Consider the following 20137-nt stretch of genomic DNA (forward strand, 5'->3'; position numbering starts at 1 on the left):
TTTTTTATTAATCGAAAATGTCGTAATTTTTTCTAGGCAAAAGTTTTCAATTTCGTCCGCCATATAACCACAAGAAATTTGGGCCCGGAATGGTTTAACCGTTTTGACGTTTATGGATACAAACAGACAGATAAAGAAGAAATATATACATATATACAATTATACAGAGATGCCAATTGCATGGTAAAATAAAACATTTAAGCTTTGTGATTGTAAAGATTTAAAAGTACCACATTGAAATAGTTTTTCATCGATTTTTCTCTCCTGTTTAAGGCATCGTTTAAAATTTTGAAACATGAAACATTCGAATTTTCATGTGAAGTTCAAGCGATTGAGCAAAATCATGTTTGTCTTTAAAAATATATATTTAGGGTGCGAGAGGAGTATTCTATTGCTTCAGGTGAGGATCTCTTTAAATTCATTTTCAATAAAACTATATTTTCAGAGAGTCAAGGAACATAAAATGGTGAAGCTTTTTATCGGAAACCTTCCGGACGGAAACCTTGTAACCAACGACGATGTTAGACCGTTGTTTGCTGAATATGGAACCGTGACTGAGTGCGAGATTATTAGGAATTATGGGTAAGTTTACCCCCCTCCCCGCCATTCATTCAAGGTTATCTTTATGGCCGTAGACTTCTGTATAAGATAATTTTACGGGTAGGATGTTGGGATATTTTCAAATACAATTATGGAACTAGCTTGGGAACCCAGATTTACATGGAAACTAAACGCTCGCTGTAAAGTCAACCCACTGAATTTATTTTTTTTTGAAATATTTGAGTCAAGTCGGTGAAGGGTTTAATCGGGCATCCAAAAAACGGGGAGAAAAAACAAATTACTACTGGCATATAATAACACACGAATGGAGTTAAACAAAAAAATTGGGGTGCATAGGTTATATGTTTGATGTGGCCCAATATGAGCATTTTGTGAAAATTTTAGGTTGATCGGATCATTACGTCAAGTGGAAGTCATTTTCGGTTTTTCGGTAAAATCTTGATTTTGGTGGGTCATACTATAAATATGCTACCCTTTAAAAACGCCACATTATATAAACGCTTCCCGAGACCACTTCCATCTAAGTTCATCAAGTAGAGCAAAAAATGTTTTTGCATTTCAATACAAGGGTTCACATCACCCAGAGAACCTATGCTCCTTTTGATTTTATTACTTTCACTTCTTCGTGTGTCATCCCAATGTTTTCTAATTAAATGACCTGAAATAGGATTTTCTGAAAAGCGAAAAGTATTTAATTTGAATTTGGATTTGAATTTGAAATGGATAGTAGATTTATTCTACATATTTAATCTGACATTATTATTGTTATTAAAGATTTGTACACATGGAGACTGAGGAGGCAGCTGAGACTGCAATTAAAGAGCTTAATGGTCGGGAAGTTAAGGGTAGACCAATGAAGGTAGGTTCAGTGTTCAATTTTCACTTTTCAGTGTTCAATGTTCTCTGTTCAGTGTACAGTGTTATTGGTCAAATGGTCAGTCTTCATAGTTCAGTGTTCAGTGTTATTGGTCAAATGGTCAGTCTTCAGAGTTCAGCGTTCGGTGTTGACCACTTTGTACAATCTTAGAAATTAGTTTAAGAAATGGTTTTAATTAAGACTGAACGAAGACAACGCCCAATCAACTTCTAACTGTTAACATTGATCAAACATTTCTTCTTCTTGATTGAAAATTATCTTTTATTTCACACAATTCATTATCCACTAAAGATATCTTTGATTTAATCTGCTTAACACTAACTATCTCTTCCCATTCTAGGTTGAGAAATCTGAGAGTAAAGGACCGAAGAAACCTTCTCAGAAGATGTTTATAGGAAATGTTGCTGATGGAACAACAAACGAGGTAAATTTAACAGTCTTGTATTAATTGAAATCAAATATTGTCGCCTTCTATTTACTTCTAACTATAAATTATTAAAGAGAAGCTTGGATATTTTAAGAAATATATAAGTTTCAACAGATGCAATTTACAAAATCCTCAGCGCAATGTCTTGAGTAAAGGGGAAAAATATAACATTCATTCCAATTTTTTTCTTCACTTTATTAAGCCTTGTATATAAAAGCAAATTTTTTAATTTATTTATCACGCAACATCCCATGTGATAGTTTTTATAATATTCTATTTGTTTCTAGCAATTACGGTCTCTGTTTGAGTCTTACTGTGAAGTTCTTGAAGCTGATGTTATGACTGGAAAGAACTTTGGATTCGTCCACATTGATGCATCCGTCGGAAGGGGGAAAACCAACCAGATTATCAAGTAAGTATTACATTTTACTGCCTTTGGACAAACATTAATGAATACCAACCGATGATTCTGCCAAAAGAGGGACGTTTAGTTATTAAAAATAACGTCCCTTCGGACAATTAAGTAAAATAATGAGCCCTCTGCGTAGTTTTTGTGAAAAAAAATCGCGCATTTGCGTCTCAAAAACGATATAATTGTATACAACTATTTTTTTGGGAAATTAAAAATTATACTTAACCACGGGTTTCACCGACGTGTAAAACCCTAAGTAAAGTAAAATTACCTTAATTTCCCTGTAAAGTAGTTATGAAATAATTATTATCAGTGTATGATGGGGACGAAAATTAGTAGGGCAAAAACGATGTTGATTAATATTAGAGATATTGTGCATATAAACCAAAACGAATAAGGGAAAACAAATTTAGACTTTTTGTAAATTAATTTTGGTGGAGGTAACTTAACACGGGGGAAAAAGCTTTTAGTTCGAGTCGTGTTTTAAAAATATTCTCTCAAGGCTTATAAAATCCTCCTGAAATAATGAGATAATAATAATAATGATATTATATTCATTTCAACTAATCTAAGATTCAAATGTTTATTTATTAAAATACATAATAATGAAGTCAAACATATGAATTAAAAAGGTTTAAAAAGGGATCAAACTTGTTTTTGTTTATTACTGCTCTTATTTTGTCCTCTAATGATTAACAGTATAAATGAAAAGGAAATTAAACTAATTAAACTGTATAAATGAAAAGGGAATTGAACTGTATAAATGAAAAGGGAATTGAACTGTATAAATGAAAAGGGAATTGAATTGTATAAATGAAAAGGGAATTGAACTGTATAAATGAAAAGGGAATTAAACTGAATAAATGTAAAGGGAATTGAACGGATATGAACTAAACGGTAACAAGATCCGTGTCCAGCTGTCTACTAGTGGAGTTAGAACTAGACCAGGGATGGATGGAGATCAATGCTTCAAGTAAATATATATTTATTATTAATTAGTTCTTCTTAAGGCACTGTCGAGTGTTGATGAGAATTCATGCGCCCTTCCATCCAAATGGATCCAACCCCAATTAAAATTGTCATTAAACCATTTAAAAAAATTATTAAGATGTCCTGGTTTTCTGTTAATAAATTTATTTTCAATTGCGGTTTCTCTATCGGATTTATGCAGCAGAATCAAGGAACGAAGCTAATTAAATTTTTTGTTAGATGGATTGAACTATTTTAACATTGATATACTTATCTCATTGTTATCCAGATAATTGTTCAGATTTGGCAATGCAACACATTCTATGTTAAGTCATTTGAAATTACGCCGAAAATTTCTTTCTTGAACTTCATTTTATCATTTTGATATTTACTTTTTCTTGGATAGTAACTCTTCTTTTCCTTTACATTTCTTTGTAAATAGGATTTTGTGAACAGCACAATGGCTGTGTTATGTTTATTGGGACAATATTTTGAGGTCAACATATTCATATTTTTATGGGTCCCACTGTATTTCGTAACTAATATTTATGTAACTACAATATGTATTTTTCTAGGTGCGGGAGGGGAGGACACTGGTCTAAAGAATGCCCCTGGGACGGGATGGGACCTCCAGGGTAGGATTTATTCTGTTTTCATGATATAACAGTTAAAATAATGTACTTTTTTGTGGTCCTTCATTAATGGAGTTGCGTGTCTGATTCAAAATATTATTTCATTTTAGCCAGACAATGGTTTTACGGGTACTGTTGTGAATTGGGCATGTAAGTCTTAAACTGTTTTCCTCTCAAGTAGTTCAGTGCTTTAAATTTGCTAGTCAACATTAGTTTATCAGAAAAACGACACTATATTATTTCAGCTTTCGTGGAGGTTTCCGTGGAGGACGTGGTGGTCCCCCACCCTACATGCGTGGACCACCCATGGGTCGAGGTGGACCTAGAGGAGGTCGTGGTGGACCTAGAGGAGGTCGAGGGGGACCTCGTAATGCTCCCTACCCACCTCGAGATGGAGGATACGGTCGTGGATATCAAAGTTTTGCTGAGGATGATTATGAACCCCGTCAAGGTGGAGGACCTATGAGAGACTCCTACAGTCGGAGGGATTATGGTGGTGGCTACGGAGGAGGTCGGGGTGGAGGTGGAGGCTATGGTGGAGGACGGGGAGGTGGTGGAGGAGGGGAGATGTACAGCAGGAGATCCCCAGCCAGGTGAGAATATGAACAAAATACAGCATTTAAGGGTTTCCAATTATTCAATCTAAAGGATTGGTTCATTTACTTCTTATCTTAATATCTACTGACTAAGTGCAGTGTGAAGTGGGAGTTTGGAAACCCTAATAACCTGCCGCACTTATTCCTTCTTGCACTGTTAATGTTTACATTAAAAAGAATAATTAAAACCCCGAATTCAGGGCCGGCGGTGGCGGCGGCGGATATGATTATGGCGCAAGGAGCGGCGGTTATGGCGGATCCGGCGGCGGCTACGATGGTTACTATTAAATGGAGTTGTTAGGACTCGGAATTCTTACATCGAAAAGCCGAAAAATTCCGTAAACAATCGCATTTTCGTTCATATGTAAATACTAAATACACATAAGTTTGTGAAAAATTTGTATATTAGGCCTGTTCAATATTTGTGTGGATTTGCAATATCAAACTGTTCTTGTGAACCTCTATCTTGTCCCGCACCGAATATATGTTCAGGCAATTTCTGTGTGTTCAACTTTGATTTCCTTATCGTCCCAATAAAAAATTTGTTAGTATCAAGTTTGATTTAGAACTATGTAAATTCTTTGGTTAAACATTTTCCATGTTGAATGTTTGTTGATGAACACGTGGAGCGGAGCGCGGCGCGTTTTTGGACAAACCGTCATCACTTCCGGTAAGATAACCCCGACTTCCGGTAAGAGAACCTGATAAAAAAAAATATTTTTCATTCGGTTCTAATCTTCTTATGCGATTATAATTTTTGTTGTCTTCCACAGATTATTTTTTTCCGTTAAGCAAGCATATATTAAGAATCACTTGCATTAAGACATTAATTTTTGACAAATTAGCAGTTACTCTGTTAAATTTAATCAGTTGGGAATATATTTTGCATTTCCTTTAGGGGGTAATTAACTGAAAGAGGCAAAATGCTTTTAATTTGGATTCCTATTTTTTTTAATCTTTTATTTGAAACTCTAAAGATTACTCCCATTCCCTGGAAACTCCCAATTTTTTCTTGTAAATTTTTAACACCAGAAAATGAAAATCCCGAGATTTTTTTCTTTTTTGAAAATTAAAATAAGATTCATTATTCATCATGATTTTTAAGCTTTCCAGAAAAGGTATTTTGGTAACGTTTTTGGTAAGAAAAGGTTCAATTTTCAGGAAAGCTGTGCTTAGGATCCATTTAATTTTGATCCGAATCCTGGATCCGCCCTGATAAAAATGGATCTGTATCCAGGCCATGAACAATGAACATTTCTTTGAAAATTACTGATTTTTTTTAGAAAAAAAGTTTAAAATTATTTTTGTTGTTCGCTTACTTTTATGCGGAGACTTGATGAACCATTCTACAAATCAGATTTGGGATTTGAGAGTAACATTTTGGATGATATTCTTCCCCTTGGAAGCACTGCAGAAAATGAAACTGTTGCTTTTGATCTGTATCTTGTCCAATCATGGAAATTATTGTATTGTTTTTTTACCCTAATTGGTCTTATGAAAATTTGGTGTACATTTTCACCTCCTTATGTTAGGTATGTACGCGGAGAGGAGTGGAATTTGGAAGTATAGATTATAACGTAACAAAAAAAAATTTGCCTGTATGAAAAATTAGAAAAATTTGATTTTCGGCGGTTTCTGGTGGAATTTTGAAACTCGCAATATTTTTTACTCAAAATTTCATTATTTTTCCCAACTCACCCAGAAAAGATAGAAATTTTTTATATTAAGACAATTTGAGTGCTATTTAATTAACAAAATTCTGAAATATTGTTAATATTCTGTTAGCACATAATGTGCACACCACATGTTGAGTATGTCAGGATTGGAAGAATTTTTTAATTTTTGGTTAATAATCATAATTGGACAAGTTGGTTAGAGCGTCGCGAATTATTTCAAAGATCAATGAGGATCTTTAAACCGTCTTTTACACTTTTGAAATGAACATATCTGAACTTGGACCCATTTCAAATCTCCCTGTTTAACTAATCGATTATTCCAGGGATTCCAGTACACCCAGCTCCTTCAACCAGCATCCTAGTAATATTGTTCTAGCAGGAAAACGTTTCTTACCGTCAATAATTTCATTTGATTTAATCATCAATAAATATATCTTTTTTATCGTTACTTTTTTTAGTAATTTATTTTTTTTGTTCATTTTTATACTTTCAAACTTTGATCTTCATGGGAAAGTATTTTTGGGCCTTTGTCCATCTAAGGAATATAAAAATCTGTTTGTGCGTTAAATTGGTGTACGTAAATAGGGGTATTTTGATACATCTTTGGAGCAAGGTTATAATTCAAGGAGAGTTCTTTTGTACTGTAGTGAACTGTCTCTGTGTGGTAATATAAACACAAGACGTAGCCTGACATGGGATCCATCTTTCACATAAAAAAATCAATGAAATATTTTGGTCCTAGGAAACTATTATGGGAATTATCAAAATTTAATGCTCCTCAGATACTATTCTAACACTGATGCATCTATTTTTGTTTACAAATTCCGCCCAGAGAGAACTGTTTTCAGAGAACGCAGAGTATACACAACTGCAATTAACTATCCTTGCATTATAACCTTAGCCTAGAGGGAACAGCGTTAACGTTCTCAGAGACGTACTCAAGGGGCTATTAATTAGTGGAATCTAGATTACAGGTCATTTTTAGTCCCAATAGGTGCTGAAACTCTCCCTGGATAGCCCCCAGATAAATCACGGAGTACGCTTCTCAACGTTTTAATGAAAAATTACAAAGTCTTCGGCTCCTCCTGCTTTTACCAAATCAGAAGACATAATATTATAACTTAGCAATAAACGTTTTCAGAACTGCTCAAAACTGTAAGATATATTGAATCAGTATTATAGAATGTGTTAAATTACACCATAATTTTAAAAGTTGTTTATTTAATTATTTTTTTTGTTGAAATTCTTTCTGTTTTGTTGCAATTATACTGAATTAATTTCAGATAAATTGTTTCTAAGTGTACTTTTCTCCGACAAATTCAGGTAATTTAACATATCTCTTGTGGGGGGCGGGGGATATTCTTTCTTCATTCTTATTGGTTGTTGAAATTTAACGTTTAAAACAACCCAAAATATTTCGACTTTCTTTTCATAGCTTTCTATTGTTTTAATGTGTTAAATTTTTCATAATTCACTCAATTAAGCAGAATCGTACAGTAGGTCAAAAAAAACAGTATCGAACTTTCAATATTACTTAATAATAAACAAAAACTGGCAGGGTATTTAATGACTAGAATTGGCATATGGTAATTCGTTATTTGTACTCTTTGAACCACTTAAGTTATCTTTCTTCTTAAATTCGTAATTTATAATTTGGCAATTAGCTTTATATTCATTCACTTTCATAACTCTATGATCATTATTATGTTTTTTACATTTTTATAGTTTTTTTGTTTGAACTATTCCTTATTTTTATTATACTTGATAACTTTTATTTATTTTCATCCTGTACTTTCTTCTAACATAAAATATATTTTATTTCCTCCATCTGTGTACACATATTTACTCTTTACTTTCTCTTCACTTGGTCCTTATAAACTATTTTTTCTCCAAATAATTTCCATATTTATTATGAAAATCCAGGAAACCCTGTGCGGACGATGACAAAGTACAGTTTTCCAAACCAAATATTTTTATTTCTGCCAGGTCACGTGATCCACTGACAGGTTTCATTTTCTAAAGAAAATCATGGCAGCCACCATCCGTCTCTTTAACCGTGTTTTGGGTAAGTGTTAAACCAATTTTGTATCGCTTTTATATCGTTAAAATCAGATCAAGTGAATTAAATTTGACCATTAGTCTGTTGTCCGAATATTACCTTGTCTGATTTTTGGAGAAAACGGGTCGCTAGTAGTGGGCTTCAGATTCCAGATTTTTGTAAGTCCATTATGATTTGATTTCAGCGACTAATTTTCATATAAAATGCCACTCTTCGTGTGATGTTTGTATCTGGTCACGCAAACAGATTTATTTAGTACAAAAGGTGGCAACAGAGAAACATTGGGTCCGTCCTAGAGAACGATTTTTGGACCCCCCTCCCCCCTGGGTCCTCCCCCCCACTGTACTGAGAATGTACAAATTCTACGTTGACATCTATTGTACAGATTGTACAATCTAAGTTAACAATCTATTTGATGTAATTTAAAGTATTGTCAGAATTGGCCAGAAAAATGACGATATTTTTCATATTATTGCTCTGACAAAGTTTGAAGGGTACCGTTGTAAATCAGGCATTGTCCACCTTAAATGTATGGTTCTTAGAAATTATGGCAGTACTTTTAAAGTCAGCATACGTATATAACTATGTCTAGCTATTGGTAGTCTTGATATTCATTATAATTGGTATATATCTACCTACTGTTAGTCCTTATATTCATTATATTTTGTGTTTTTGTTCTTCTCTAGCTTCTTGTAGTCCTAGTATTAATTATATTTGTATATATCTAGCTACTGGTAGTCCTTATATTCACTATACCTTGTTTATATCTAGCTACTGGTAGTCCTTATATTCACTATATATTGTTATATCTATCTACTGGTAGTCCTTATAATCATTATATTTTGTTTATTTCTACCTACTGGTGGTCCTTACATCCAGTATATTTTGTATATATCTAGCTGCTGGTAGTCCTTATATTCATTATAATTTGTATACATAAAGCTACTGTTATATTTGGTATATATCTATCTACTGGTAGTCTTTATATTCAATATATTTTGGATATTTTTAGCTACTGGTGGTCCTTACATTCATTATATTTTGTATACATAAAGCTTCTGGTTTATTTGGTATATATCTATCTACTGGTAGTCTTTATCTTCAATATATTTTGGATATTTTTAGCTACTGCTATCCTTATGTTCAATATATTTTGTTAATTTCTAGCTTCTGGTAGTTCTTATATCTTGTATATTTGGTAATCTTGTATATTTGGTAAATATTTAGCTACTGTTAGTCCTTATATTAAGTATTAACTTTAGCTTCTGGTAGTCCTAGTATTAATTATATTTGTATATATCTAACTACTGGTAGTCCTTATATTTAGTATATTTGGTATATATCTAGCTACTGGTAGTCCTAATATTTAGTATATTTTGTAATTATCTAGCGACTGTTAGTCCTTATTTTCAATATATTTTGTTTTTATCTAGCTACTGGTAGTCCTTATATTTATTATGTTTTATTTATATCTAGCTACTTGTAGTCCTTTTATTCAGTATATTTTGTTTATACCTAGCTACTGGAAGTCCTTAAAATAATTATATTTTGTATATATCTAGCTACTGGTAGTCTTTATATTCATAATATTTGTATATATCTAGCTACCGATAGTCCTTATATCTCTACATATATTTCTATTTATATCTAGCTACTGGAAGCCAGACAGCTGCTGGAGCTGGATCTGTCCGAACATGTTATTCCAAAAGTCGATCCAACATGGTGCTCACCAAGAACACAAAGGTACAAAGAATGACTAAGATCTGAAATGTTAGGAACAATATTATTGAAGTGAACCAACTCATAAACAAAAACTATCAAGTCATAAAGGAAAGAGGGAACTGGACAGTCTTAAAACCAGTGCTTGAGATCCGGATCCGCAAGATTTTGGTTACCTGGATCCGGATGTAAGGGGAAAATATAAACCAAAAACTGAAAAAAAAAAAAAAAAAATGCTCTCAAACCCCAAATCTTAACTATTAAAAAAATAGAGATTATGAAACCTGATTTCTGAATGGTTCATCAAGTTTTAGTTTAAAAATAATCAATAAAAAAGACAAAAGTTTTAAAATTCTGCCTTGTTAAAAAAATTCAGTAAATTTTAAAGAAATAACCTGGATCCGGATTCAAAGCGGATCCATTTTTTCCAGTGCGGATCCAGGATCCGGATCTGCATCAAAATTAAATGGATCCTGAGCACTGCTAGAAAGCTACTATTAGTTATATTCTGAAATCTAAATTAACATTACATTATCAGGTCTCCTCCTCAGTAGGAACAAATACACATTTAAAAAAAATTTCAATTCCTTCCTTTTGGCAGTAAAAAAAATATATAAGAAAAATCAATACAATCGGAATTGGTTCACATCTTCAAACGGAGGCTGAAAATAAAGAAATGCAATTATGACCTGTGAATAACATTTTAATGAATAATGGGCTTGTGATTACCTATTCAAAACTAAATAAATTTTGGAGCCATCTTCAAAAAACAATAAAAGTTATAGCCATTTGAAATAGAGAGGCCGTCCTCGAAATCTAGAAATATCGGAATCTTTCTGGAGCCATATCTCCGGCCTCGGAGGTCTCAGAACGCTCATCTTCGGGTTCCGGGATTCTTTTTCATATCCCAAATTGTATTCAAAAGTTCAGCAAAATAGAATAGAAAGATTCGTAAAGAACCCAAAACATCCATTGCTTTAATGTTGTATCGTTGGTCACCAAGATAAAATAAATCTGAAGTATATAGTAGGAATGAAGAATGTTCACTTTTCAGAGCTTTGCATGAAGTTTCGCACTGAGAAAAATGGTCGAATCTTGAAAACCAGTAAACGTTAGATATTAATGGAGGGGTATACATTTTCCTAAAAAATCATTCCCCCCCCCATATTATAGAAAAGAAATTTTTCTCTCGCTGAATTTGGGAAAATTAATTATTTTTCAGGGAAAAACAAATAGTTTTTAGGGTAAAGTGTATCAAAAAGATTAATAACGTGCCTTTTGATGTCTTGTTTTCATAATTCATTAAAAATATACACCCCTGTTAATATCTGAATAATTGCGCTGTTAATTAACTTTAATTGTAGTAAACTCGACTCAATTCTATTAGCAATACCCTTTAACTCAATTGAACCCTAATTTAATCCTACCATAAAACAAAACTTTGCCGCTAGACGCTTACCATTGTTTTCGAGCACACTTTGATGCAAAGCAAAATAGCAGGAGAAACCAATAAAAATATTTTTCTTAGAATAATAATAAAAAAAATAAGTTGCGACATTTTTGAAGCTCCAAGGGCAACTTCAAATAGTTTTTTATAATACTTTTCTATTTTTCTGCACATGCGAATTTTTTCAATCAATCATATTTTTATATTATGCTGTACCACACAAACACATTATAATCAAACAATTAATGAAAAATTCATTTTTCCTGTCATTCAATTTAATTATTATATTTTAGGTGATCTGCCAGGGATTCACTGGAAAGCAGGGAACATTCCACTCAAGACAGGTTTTTATTTTATGTTCATTTTTAAATTCATTCTAGTTACGTTATTAGTAATAACGCATGAATGAGGAATGTTTCAAACACCGCATCCAACCCACATTACCCTGCAACCCTTGTCAATTAGTCATTTCAAGATCGTTTATTGTCGTAGGGCGTCCAGGGTTTGGTTGGGTTGAGCTTTAAAAATTTCGTAAATTCAGGGTGAAAATCGCTGAATTTTTGTTTTTGTTTTGTTTATTTTTTATAATGTACGAAAGAAAATGTTCGCAGATAGAGCAACCTTTAAAAATGGAAATAAACGATGGGCGCAAAGTTAAATAAGATGGAAAGAATAGTTCTCATTCAATTTGTACCCCCCTGTGTTAAGGCTATTGAGTACGGAACCAATATGGTTGGAGGAGTATCCCCTGGTAAAGGAGGTAAAGAACATCTTGGTCTACCCGTCTTCAACTCAGTACAGGAGGCCAGTGATGCAGTTAAACCAGATGCCACTGTTATTTATGTTCCTCCTCCAGGTTAATTATATTCATCAATCACCCAGTCCCACCTCCTCTCCCTTCAAAAATAATTTTCTCTCAATGATAAAGTTTTAAGAGGAAAAGGCTTAAAAAAAGATTTAATTTAGAGGAACGCGTGCCAGATGTGAATCTCATAATCTTAAAAAAATCGAATTTAGAGGAACGCGTGCCAGATGTGAATCTCATAATCTTAAAAAAATTACAACTCTTGTTTTTATGTCAAAAATGTATACCATTGTTATATGTATGAATATTGAATAGTTAGGGTCTAAATGCATTATCATCATTATGATAATTAATTATGTAATAATAATTATGGGCCGGCCAATTAAAACAACCTACTCTGGTTAGGTGGGTCGGGGTCCAGACGACACGGTAACTTGTATTATCTTGGTGTTTGTAGTTAAATTAAAATAACAATACTAATGATATCAGTTGTTGTGAAGAGCGGCTGCTATTATGAAAGCTCTAAAAGCTGAATTATGATAATGATAATAATGCTAGGAGCAGCTGCCGCTATCATGGAAGCTCCAGAAGCTGAATAATGAAAAGAATTATAATTACAATAATGATAATAGTGATAATAATGATAATAATGATAATGATAATGATGATAATGATGATAATGATGATAATGATGATAATGATGATAATGATGATAATGATGATAATGATGAGATAATGATGATAATGATGATAATGATGATAATGATGATAATGATGATAATGATGATAATGATGATAATGATGATAATGATAATAATGATAATAATGATAATAATGATAATTATAATAATGATAATTATAATTATAATGATAATAATGATACCCCAGGAGCTGCTGCCGCTATCATGGAAGCTCTGGAAGCTGAGGTTCCATTGATTGTCTGTATTACAGAAGGTATTCCCCAGCAGGATATGGTTAAGGTAACATTTCTTTACAAATAATTGTATTTACAAAAACTATTTTTTTTTTCAAAAATACAGAAGATTCTTAAGAATTGATTTTTGAAGCTTTTCCTTTTTTACAATTGTTTTGTTGCAATTTACGAAAAGAAGTTTCTCTCTTTTAAAGAAATGACAAAACTTTATTATTTTTGTTTCTAGGTGAAGCACGCCTTGGTCAGACAGAGCAAGTCCAGGCTTATCGGTAAAATACCATTTTTATATTGGAGTCCATTTACTATTGTATTTATGTAGATAAGTATCATAATATGTGTATTTTTAACATAAGAGTCGAGCTCAAAACATATTGATGAATAAATTCCTTAAATTTTTGTTGTCAATACTGATGAATGAATGCTTTAGGTCCCAACTGCCCGGGAATTATTGCTCCTGGTAAATGCAAGATTGGAATTATGCCTGGACATATTCACCAGCAAGGATGTATTGGTATCGTCAGCAGATCTGGTACACTCACATACGAGGCAGTACACCAGACATCACAGGTATAGTACATTAGGTAGTACACCAGACAATAGACATCACAGGTACAGTACATTAGGTAATACACCAGACAATAGACATCACAGGTACAGTACATTAGGTAGTACACCAGACAATAGACATCACAGGTACAGTTCATTAGGTAATACACCAGACAATAAACATCACAGGTACAGTTCATTAGGTAGTACACCAGACAATAGACATCACAGGTACAGTAAATTAGGCAGTACACCAGAAAATAGACTTCACAGGTACAGTACATTAGGGAGTACATCAGACAATAGACATCACAGGTACAGTACATTAGGTAGTACACCAAACATCATTGGCACAGTACACTAGATAGTACACCAGACATCACAAATACAGTACATTAGGTAGTACAACATACATCATTGGTACAGTACACTAGATAGTACACCAGACATCACAGGTACAGTACATTAGGTAATACACCAGACATCATTGGTACAGTACACTAGATAGTACACCAGACATCAAAGGTACAATTCATTAGGTAGTACACCAGACATCACCAGACAGCTAAGATAGTACACCAGACATCACAGGTGAAGTACATTAGGTAGTACACCAGACATCACTGGTACAGTAAAATCTTGTATGAAAATATTTATATTTTTCTTGATTTCTTGATTTTCTTGGATTTTTTGTATTCGGCCCAGTGGTCGAGGAATGACTCAGGAGACTAAAATCTTTTGCATTGGAACGTTTCATTGTTAGGTTAGAACTAAGGCTGCATGAGAAGGTTACCAAAAAGTGACACGCCGGGATCATAAAAAAATGATCAAATGTTATTGTCATAATTCTTATTTATTATTGTTTCTGGTTTAGGTTGGCTTGGGGCAGACCCTGTGTATAGGTATTGGTGGAGATCCCTTCAACGGAACAAACTTCATTGATTGCCTTGAGATCTTCGTTAATGATCCAGAAACTAAGGTAACAACTAACGTTTAAGATGGTATTCGGCAATTATTTCGACACCCACAATGGGGTCTCTTGCAGATTTCACTTCCTTATGATTCCTTATTTAGCCATCTATATTACAAAATAACTCATCTGTCGACCTGTCCCTCTCCAGAAACTACTGTCTCCCTTTTGGCGTTTCCCTTTCAAGTAATAGTTTTCTCTTTTATTACAAGGAATTACTCCCGACTATAGGCGCTTTCCTTTCAAGAAATCACTCCCCTTTTAGCTACTAACGTAAAAAATCACTCCTTCGCTCCTCCTCAAGAAATCACTTCTCGTCTTCGGTGCTTACCTCTCAATGAATCAATCCACACTTCCATTTCAAGAAATCACTATTAAACCAATTAAAAAAAATTAACGAAATTTTTGTAATTGTCAATCAAAGAGCGGAGGGGGTGGGAGAGGCAACTTGCTAGTTATATCCAAATTTTCAGGGTTTTTTTAATCTTCAAAATTATTTCGTGGGGAGGGTTAAAAATACAGACCGATGATCATATCAGAAAATATTATTTTTTCGTTTTCAGGGAATCATCATGATTGGAGAGATCGGTGGAGAAGCCGAGGAGAAGGCCGCCGAATACCTGAAGCAGGTCAACTCGGTAAGCATCGTTTTTTACTTTTTCATTTTGTAGGAAATTCTAAGCAGAATTTCATTTTTTTTCTGGGGGCTAAAGTATCTTATTTCGATTCACAACGGCACCCTTGTAACCTTTATTTGATCAATAATGTTGAAGATATTGTTGTTTTTCTGGGTTTAACAACGGTTAATTTTGATTTTTCTAATATGTTTCCCTCCAGTTGAAATTTGCAAGTCACTTTTGTAAAAAAAATTGAAAATGGTCAGTGTTCAAAATTGTTAACAAATAACTTTACCATACTTGATGAGACAAAGCCATTAAGGGTAGCGTTGTGAACCGGTCATTTCCATCTTTGCACGGATGATCACATGCAATTACGCTCACGGACCCTTTAAGCTAAATTGAGTTGCTACGGATAGTGAAACTACTTACCTAGAATGGTCCAGATTCCGCGAGTTTGGCTTCTTTCCGTTATACATTTGATCCAAACTCGCATGAAATTTAGTAATTTTTGATAAACTTTTCAAATATTTTGTATTTAGGGGCCTAACGCTAAGCCCGTTGTATCCTTCATTGCTGGAGTGACTGCTCCCCCCGGCCGTAGGATGGGTCATGCTGGAGCTATCATCTCAGGAGGGAAGGGAACTGCAGGAACCAAGATTGCAGCTCTAGAGTCGGTAAGCTGATTTTTCACTATTGTTTGATTACACATTGCCTTAAATTGGTCGCTTACATATTACCTCTTGGCATGATACATGCTAACCTATCTTAAACATACATATTGCCTCTAAACTTTGTATATTGCCTCTAAACTTTGCTTACATATTGCCTCGGAACTCTTCGTTAACGCACATACTGTCCCTTAACTGTTCCTTAACATATTGCCTCCTAACGGTTCGTTTACATATTGCCTTAAACTGACCGACTACTTAATAATTGCCTAAACCAATTCGTGTACATACTGCCTCTAAAGCGCTCCCTAGCAGATTGCCGCTGATTGTTCGCTAACGACTTGTCTCTACTCAATCGTTAATATATTGCCCTGTTAACCCTGTGATTTTTTTATAAATATATTTACGTTGTGTTTTTTCAATAAAAGTTTGAAGAAGAAGTTAATATATTGCCTCTTATTAATAGAGGGGATTAAATTTTCCCAAAAAATATTTTTTCACTGAATTGGAGAAAATAAGTGAATTTTTGGGTAAAAAGTATTGAAAAGAATAAAAAACTGCCTTTTTTCTCCATCAAAAATCATGCCCCCCCCCCCCTTCTCCCATATTATTGTCTTTATCGGTAATACATTTTTTATCTGTTTGACAAATTGCATTTAATCGTTTTTTTAACAAATACTCCTAACTTAAATTTTAATTGTTATTATAATGATACTTTATACTGTTTGTTAGAATATTCCCTCTGACTGATGTATTTATTTAGGCTGGAGCTATTGTTACCGCTAGCCCTGCACAAATGGGAACTGCTCTTGTCAAGTGCATGAGGGAGAAGGGATTGGCTTAAAGTGTCCTTAACTTTCTACAGGACAAGAGTATCTTGGGTCTACACAAGACTTGATCTGGATATCTTGGTCCTATACAGGACTAAATATGGATTTCTTGGTCCTATACAGGACTAAATATGGATTTCTTGGTCCTATACAGGACTAGATCTTCATATCCTACTGTCCTGATAAACCGATCTTGTTTTTAATATCTGTTCCGTCTGATACAAATCTTCAGTGATAAAAGAATAACCAAGCAAATACAACGGTTACCGTGTCCTGGCACTAAAGTGTGATTAATAATACTGTTCCAGTTTAATGTATTCGTCATCAAAAGCTATTTAATAAAATGTTTACATATTTATATCTGATGCTCAGTTTCAGTTAAAAGTATTATTTCTTAAAGTTTTGATCAGATTTCAGAAAATATGTTCTGAACCTTCCTGTCTTAGTGTTCCTACAATAGAAGTAAGTCAGGTATACTTTAGGATAAAAGTACTTAGGATTGATATATTGATGCATTAATGGGACCGTAGACATGGCTAGATTTGAAGTGACTAATATTAACAGCGAATTGTAGATTCACGACGGTACCTAATTAACCTTTTCCTGACGAAGTCGAGCGGTTCTCTAGCTGAAAATTTGACATTTAATGTTGATGTCTGTGTCCAAATATCTCCGAAGGCCATTATTAAGGGATATTATAGAACTATTTCCAATTGTGGGTTTTCTGTTAAATACTGCAGTGCTTGCACTTGTGAGAATAAAAACTTGATAAAGTAAAAACGAGACCAGCTTTCTTCTTGTTATTTAGATAAAGGTGGAAAATATATCCCTGTCAGTAGGGAATGCAATTATTCAATTTGTGGGTCATTTAAAATAACGCCCATTCAGCATTCCACTCAGTTTAAAAGTATGGTTGAAAATTCACTCTAGTTTCTTAAACAATTTTTGTAAAAGAAACGAGAAAGTGGTCTAATTGGGTTCCTTCCATATTTTGATTTGTTAATGAGGGCTGAATATTAAATGAATCCGATAACTTAATTTTTTGCGACTCAAATAATGTTGACCTAAGTTCAAAGAAAAAACTCTCTAGAAAGAATCAGTATATGCATGATGAGAATAAAGTGGACGACCATGTGTTTCCTTACAATCAATTTTATTAAACATAGAAGGCGGTTTTAACATATTGATCTGACTCCCGTTTGATCTTTACATATATCGCTGATAAAACAAAAACTACGGGTGTACATTCAGGTTTAAAAAGAATAAAACTAATTACTTCAAGTTTTATTTTTAGGGGACCCTTCATTTACAGGGGGTGCTATGTCCTATTCGCAATGGTATTCTTAAGATCTGTAAAATTTAGGAGAATGTCGTCATTTTTCTCCGAGAAACTGTTTTATTTTGATTTCATTCTTTATCTCTGCTGCTTAAAATAAACCACAATTGTTAATGGAATTCATCATCAATCAATTTTGCTCAGATGAAGGTTTAAATGGTACTGTTGTGTATCAGACATTCTTTATATGGTGGGTCACTTGAAATTATGTCTACATTCCCTTTAATATTTCAGAATGAACAGCTTGGATCCCGAGTGCAACACTCTAAAGCAAAAGTACGATTCTTGCTTTAATCTATGGTTCTCTGAGAAATTCTTAAAGGTCAGGGGGAGGGTTTATAGCAGGGTTATATATTTTCTTGAATCCTACCCCCCCCCCCCCAAACATTTTCTTTTCCCCGGTATTATGGTTTAATTCACTGAACTGAAAAAAATGTTGATGGTAAAAATATTTGTTTTTGTAAAAAGAATTAAAAAATGTGAATTAAACTTTACATTTGGTTTCCAATTTTTCATTTTTCCTACCGACCATCTAAAAAATAAATGCACGCGTAGGTTAACATTTTTCTTTTCGTGTCAAAATAATAATATTTACTTAAAGGATTTCTTCTCTTTTACAGTATTAAGCCCCTGAAAAAAAAATTCACAAATCCACAATCCTAAAAATTCCAAAAAAATGTTAATTATTTTTCAACGCTTTTTTACCGCTAAATGCATTTTTTGATTGAACAGGGCAAAAATGGATAACAAAAAATAAACCATAACTTTTTTAAAAGAAAAACAAACTTTTTTGAAATTCTTTTTAAAAGCAGGAATAACTTAAATATGTTATTATTAAGGGGGACACTAATGATGATATGTGTAAATCACTATTTATAAATATGTTAAGGGGGACACGAATGATGATGTGTGTAAATCTCTATTTATAAATATGTTAAGGGGGACATTAATGATGATGTGTGTAAACCTCTATTTATAAATATGTTAAGGGGGACACGAATGATGATATGTGTAAACCTCTATTTATAAATATGTTGAGGGGGACACTAATGATGATATGTGTAAACCTCTATTTATAAATATGTTAAGGGGGACACTAATGATGATATGTGTAAACCTCTATTTGTCCTCTACAGAGATTGTGTAAGAGAGGCCATCAAGAAACAGAATATAAACCTAAGGTAGGACCTTACTGGGGCGTATTTTTAACGTGGGGGGAGGGGTGGGGCGTATCCTCCTAGAGTAGAGTTGGGTCAGGTTATCTCACCAGAGCTGAAGGGTATCCAATTCTAAGGTTTTCAGATCAGCAGTGACTTCACTTTCCAAGTTCGTTTGAAAAATACATAATTTTTACGATTTGGAATTAAGTTTTTGTCTCAAAATAAAATATTCTTTGCAAACTTTCATATGGCATACTAAGATTATTTGATCTGACATTATTATTGTTTTTAATATTAAGGGTTTAACACGTCGGATTGCAGAGATATAGGAATTTAAAAAATCTTAGTTTTTGCAAAAACTCAGTTTCTTTGCCAGTTCGATATTAAAAATACCGATAATGAAAATTCATGCCTTTTTTATACATAATTAGCAACAAATACACGTTTTTTTTTACAAATTTTACCCTACCTACAACTTGTCTGAATTTTAATTCTTTGGAAGAATCTTGTTAAAACGAGACTTTAAATTTCCTCCCCCCCTCCCAGAAAATCTAAATATTTAAAACACTATTTACACAGAAATTTGAATTTTTGAAAGCATAGATATGATATTTGATTCATCATTGAATTTCATATTTAAAAAAATTATTTTTCAGTGAGATAGACAAAAGAGTTCTGGGTACAAGTGAAGAGAAACAGCCCCCTAACCAAGAGAAACCAGAGAGTCCTCAACCTTAATCCTCAATAAACTCTAGTGAACTATTCACACTGTAGTTGTTAAAGTGAATTATCCTGTAGTTTAATTAGAACATTGTTTGATATTCAAAAAACCTGTCAAGGTTTGACCCAAGAGGAAAATTAATACCGTCTTCACAGTTTTATCTTATTTTTTT

The 20137-nt window shown here is 33.3% G+C and overlaps 3 protein-coding genes across 7 annotated transcripts; all 3 read left to right on the forward strand.

Moving 5' to 3' along the window:
• Positions 1-203: 203 nt before the first annotated feature.
• LOC111709107 (RNA-binding protein lark-like) lies at positions 204-7432 on the forward strand. Of its 4 annotated transcripts, none has more exons than XM_023482706.1 (9): positions 211-582; positions 1336-1420; positions 1779-1862; positions 2153-2277; positions 3149-3250; positions 3822-3881; positions 4124-4471; positions 6474-6763; positions 7052-7432. In XM_023482706.1, the coding sequence occupies exons 1-8, from the start codon at positions 296-298 to the stop codon at positions 6715-6717; spliced, it is 1335 nt and encodes a 444-aa protein (XP_023338474.1). In that variant the 5' UTR covers positions 211-295; the 3' UTR covers positions 6718-6763; positions 7052-7432. The 4 variants fall into 4 exon arrangements, with proteins under 4 accessions (XP_023338475.1, XP_023338474.1, XP_023338476.1 ...); XM_023482708.1 differs by having other exon boundaries at positions 219-582; positions 6474-6529; positions 7292-7432; XM_023482707.1 differs by lacking the exon at positions 3822-3881 and having other exon boundaries at positions 204-582.
• LOC111709109 (succinate--CoA ligase [ADP/GDP-forming] subunit alpha, mitochondrial-like) lies at positions 7428-17159 on the forward strand. Its single transcript, XM_023482711.1, has 12 exons — positions 7428-7473; positions 8137-8215; positions 9861-9952; positions 11669-11719; positions 12084-12231; positions 13069-13160; positions 13341-13383; positions 13542-13681; positions 14535-14639; positions 15194-15268; positions 15790-15924; positions 16682-17159. The coding sequence occupies exons 2-12, from the start codon at positions 8179-8181 to the stop codon at positions 16760-16762; spliced, it is 999 nt and encodes a 332-aa protein (XP_023338479.1). The 5' UTR covers positions 7428-7473; positions 8137-8178; the 3' UTR covers positions 16763-17159.
• On the forward strand, positions 17149-20007 carry LOC111709112 (TP53-regulated inhibitor of apoptosis 1-B-like). Of its 2 annotated transcripts, none has more exons than XM_023482714.1 (4): positions 17149-17210; positions 18319-18406; positions 19174-19265; positions 19901-20007. In XM_023482714.1, exons 2-4 carry the CDS (start codon positions 18320-18322, stop codon positions 19980-19982), a joined length of 261 nt encoding a protein of 86 aa, XP_023338482.1. In that variant the 5' UTR covers positions 17149-17210; position 18319; the 3' UTR covers positions 19983-20007. The 2 variants fall into 2 exon arrangements, with proteins under 2 accessions (XP_023338482.1, XP_023338481.1); XM_023482713.1 differs by having other exon boundaries at positions 17153-17219.
• The last annotated feature ends 130 nt before the right edge of the window (positions 20008-20137 follow it).

The sequence above is a fragment of the Eurytemora carolleeae genome, unplaced genomic scaffold (assembly GCF_000591075.1).
Source record: "Eurytemora carolleeae unplaced genomic scaffold, Eaff_2.0 scaffold934, whole genome shotgun sequence".
Taxonomy (NCBI): Eukaryota; Metazoa; Arthropoda; class Copepoda; order Calanoida; family Temoridae; genus Eurytemora; species Eurytemora carolleeae.

Bases quoted from the DNA above. Each gene is read 5' to 3' on its own strand.
- LOC111709107 (XM_023482706.1), top strand. From the start codon at position 296: ATGAAACATTCGAATTTTCATGTGAAGTTCAAGCGATTGAGCAAAATC. The intron at 1,863-2,152 runs GTAAATTTAACA...ATTTGTTTCTAG, and splicing joins CTGATGGAACAACAAACGAG to CAATTACGGTCTCTGTTTGA. The intron at 3,882-4,123 runs GTAGGATTTATT...ATATTATTTCAG, and splicing joins GACGGGATGGGACCTCCAGG to CTTTCGTGGAGGTTTCCGTG.
- LOC111709109 (XM_023482711.1), top strand. From the start codon at position 8,179: ATGGCAGCCACCATCCGTCTCTTTAACCGTGTTTTGG. The intron at 12,232-13,068 runs GTTAATTATATT...ATGATACCCCAG, and splicing joins TATTTATGTTCCTCCTCCAG to GAGCTGCTGCCGCTATCATG. The intron at 14,640-15,193 runs GTAACAACTAAC...TTTCGTTTTCAG, and splicing joins TTAATGATCCAGAAACTAAG to GGAATCATCATGATTGGAGA.
- LOC111709112 (XM_023482714.1), top strand. From the start codon at position 18,320: ATGAACAGCTTGGATCCCGAGTGCAACACTCTAAAGCAAAAGTACGAT. The intron at 18,407-19,173 runs GTCAGGGGGAGG...AAATATGTTAAG, and splicing joins TCTCTGAGAAATTCTTAAAG to GGGGACACTAATGATGATAT. The intron at 19,266-19,900 runs GTAGGACCTTAC...ATTATTTTTCAG, and splicing joins AAACAGAATATAAACCTAAG to TGAGATAGACAAAAGAGTTC.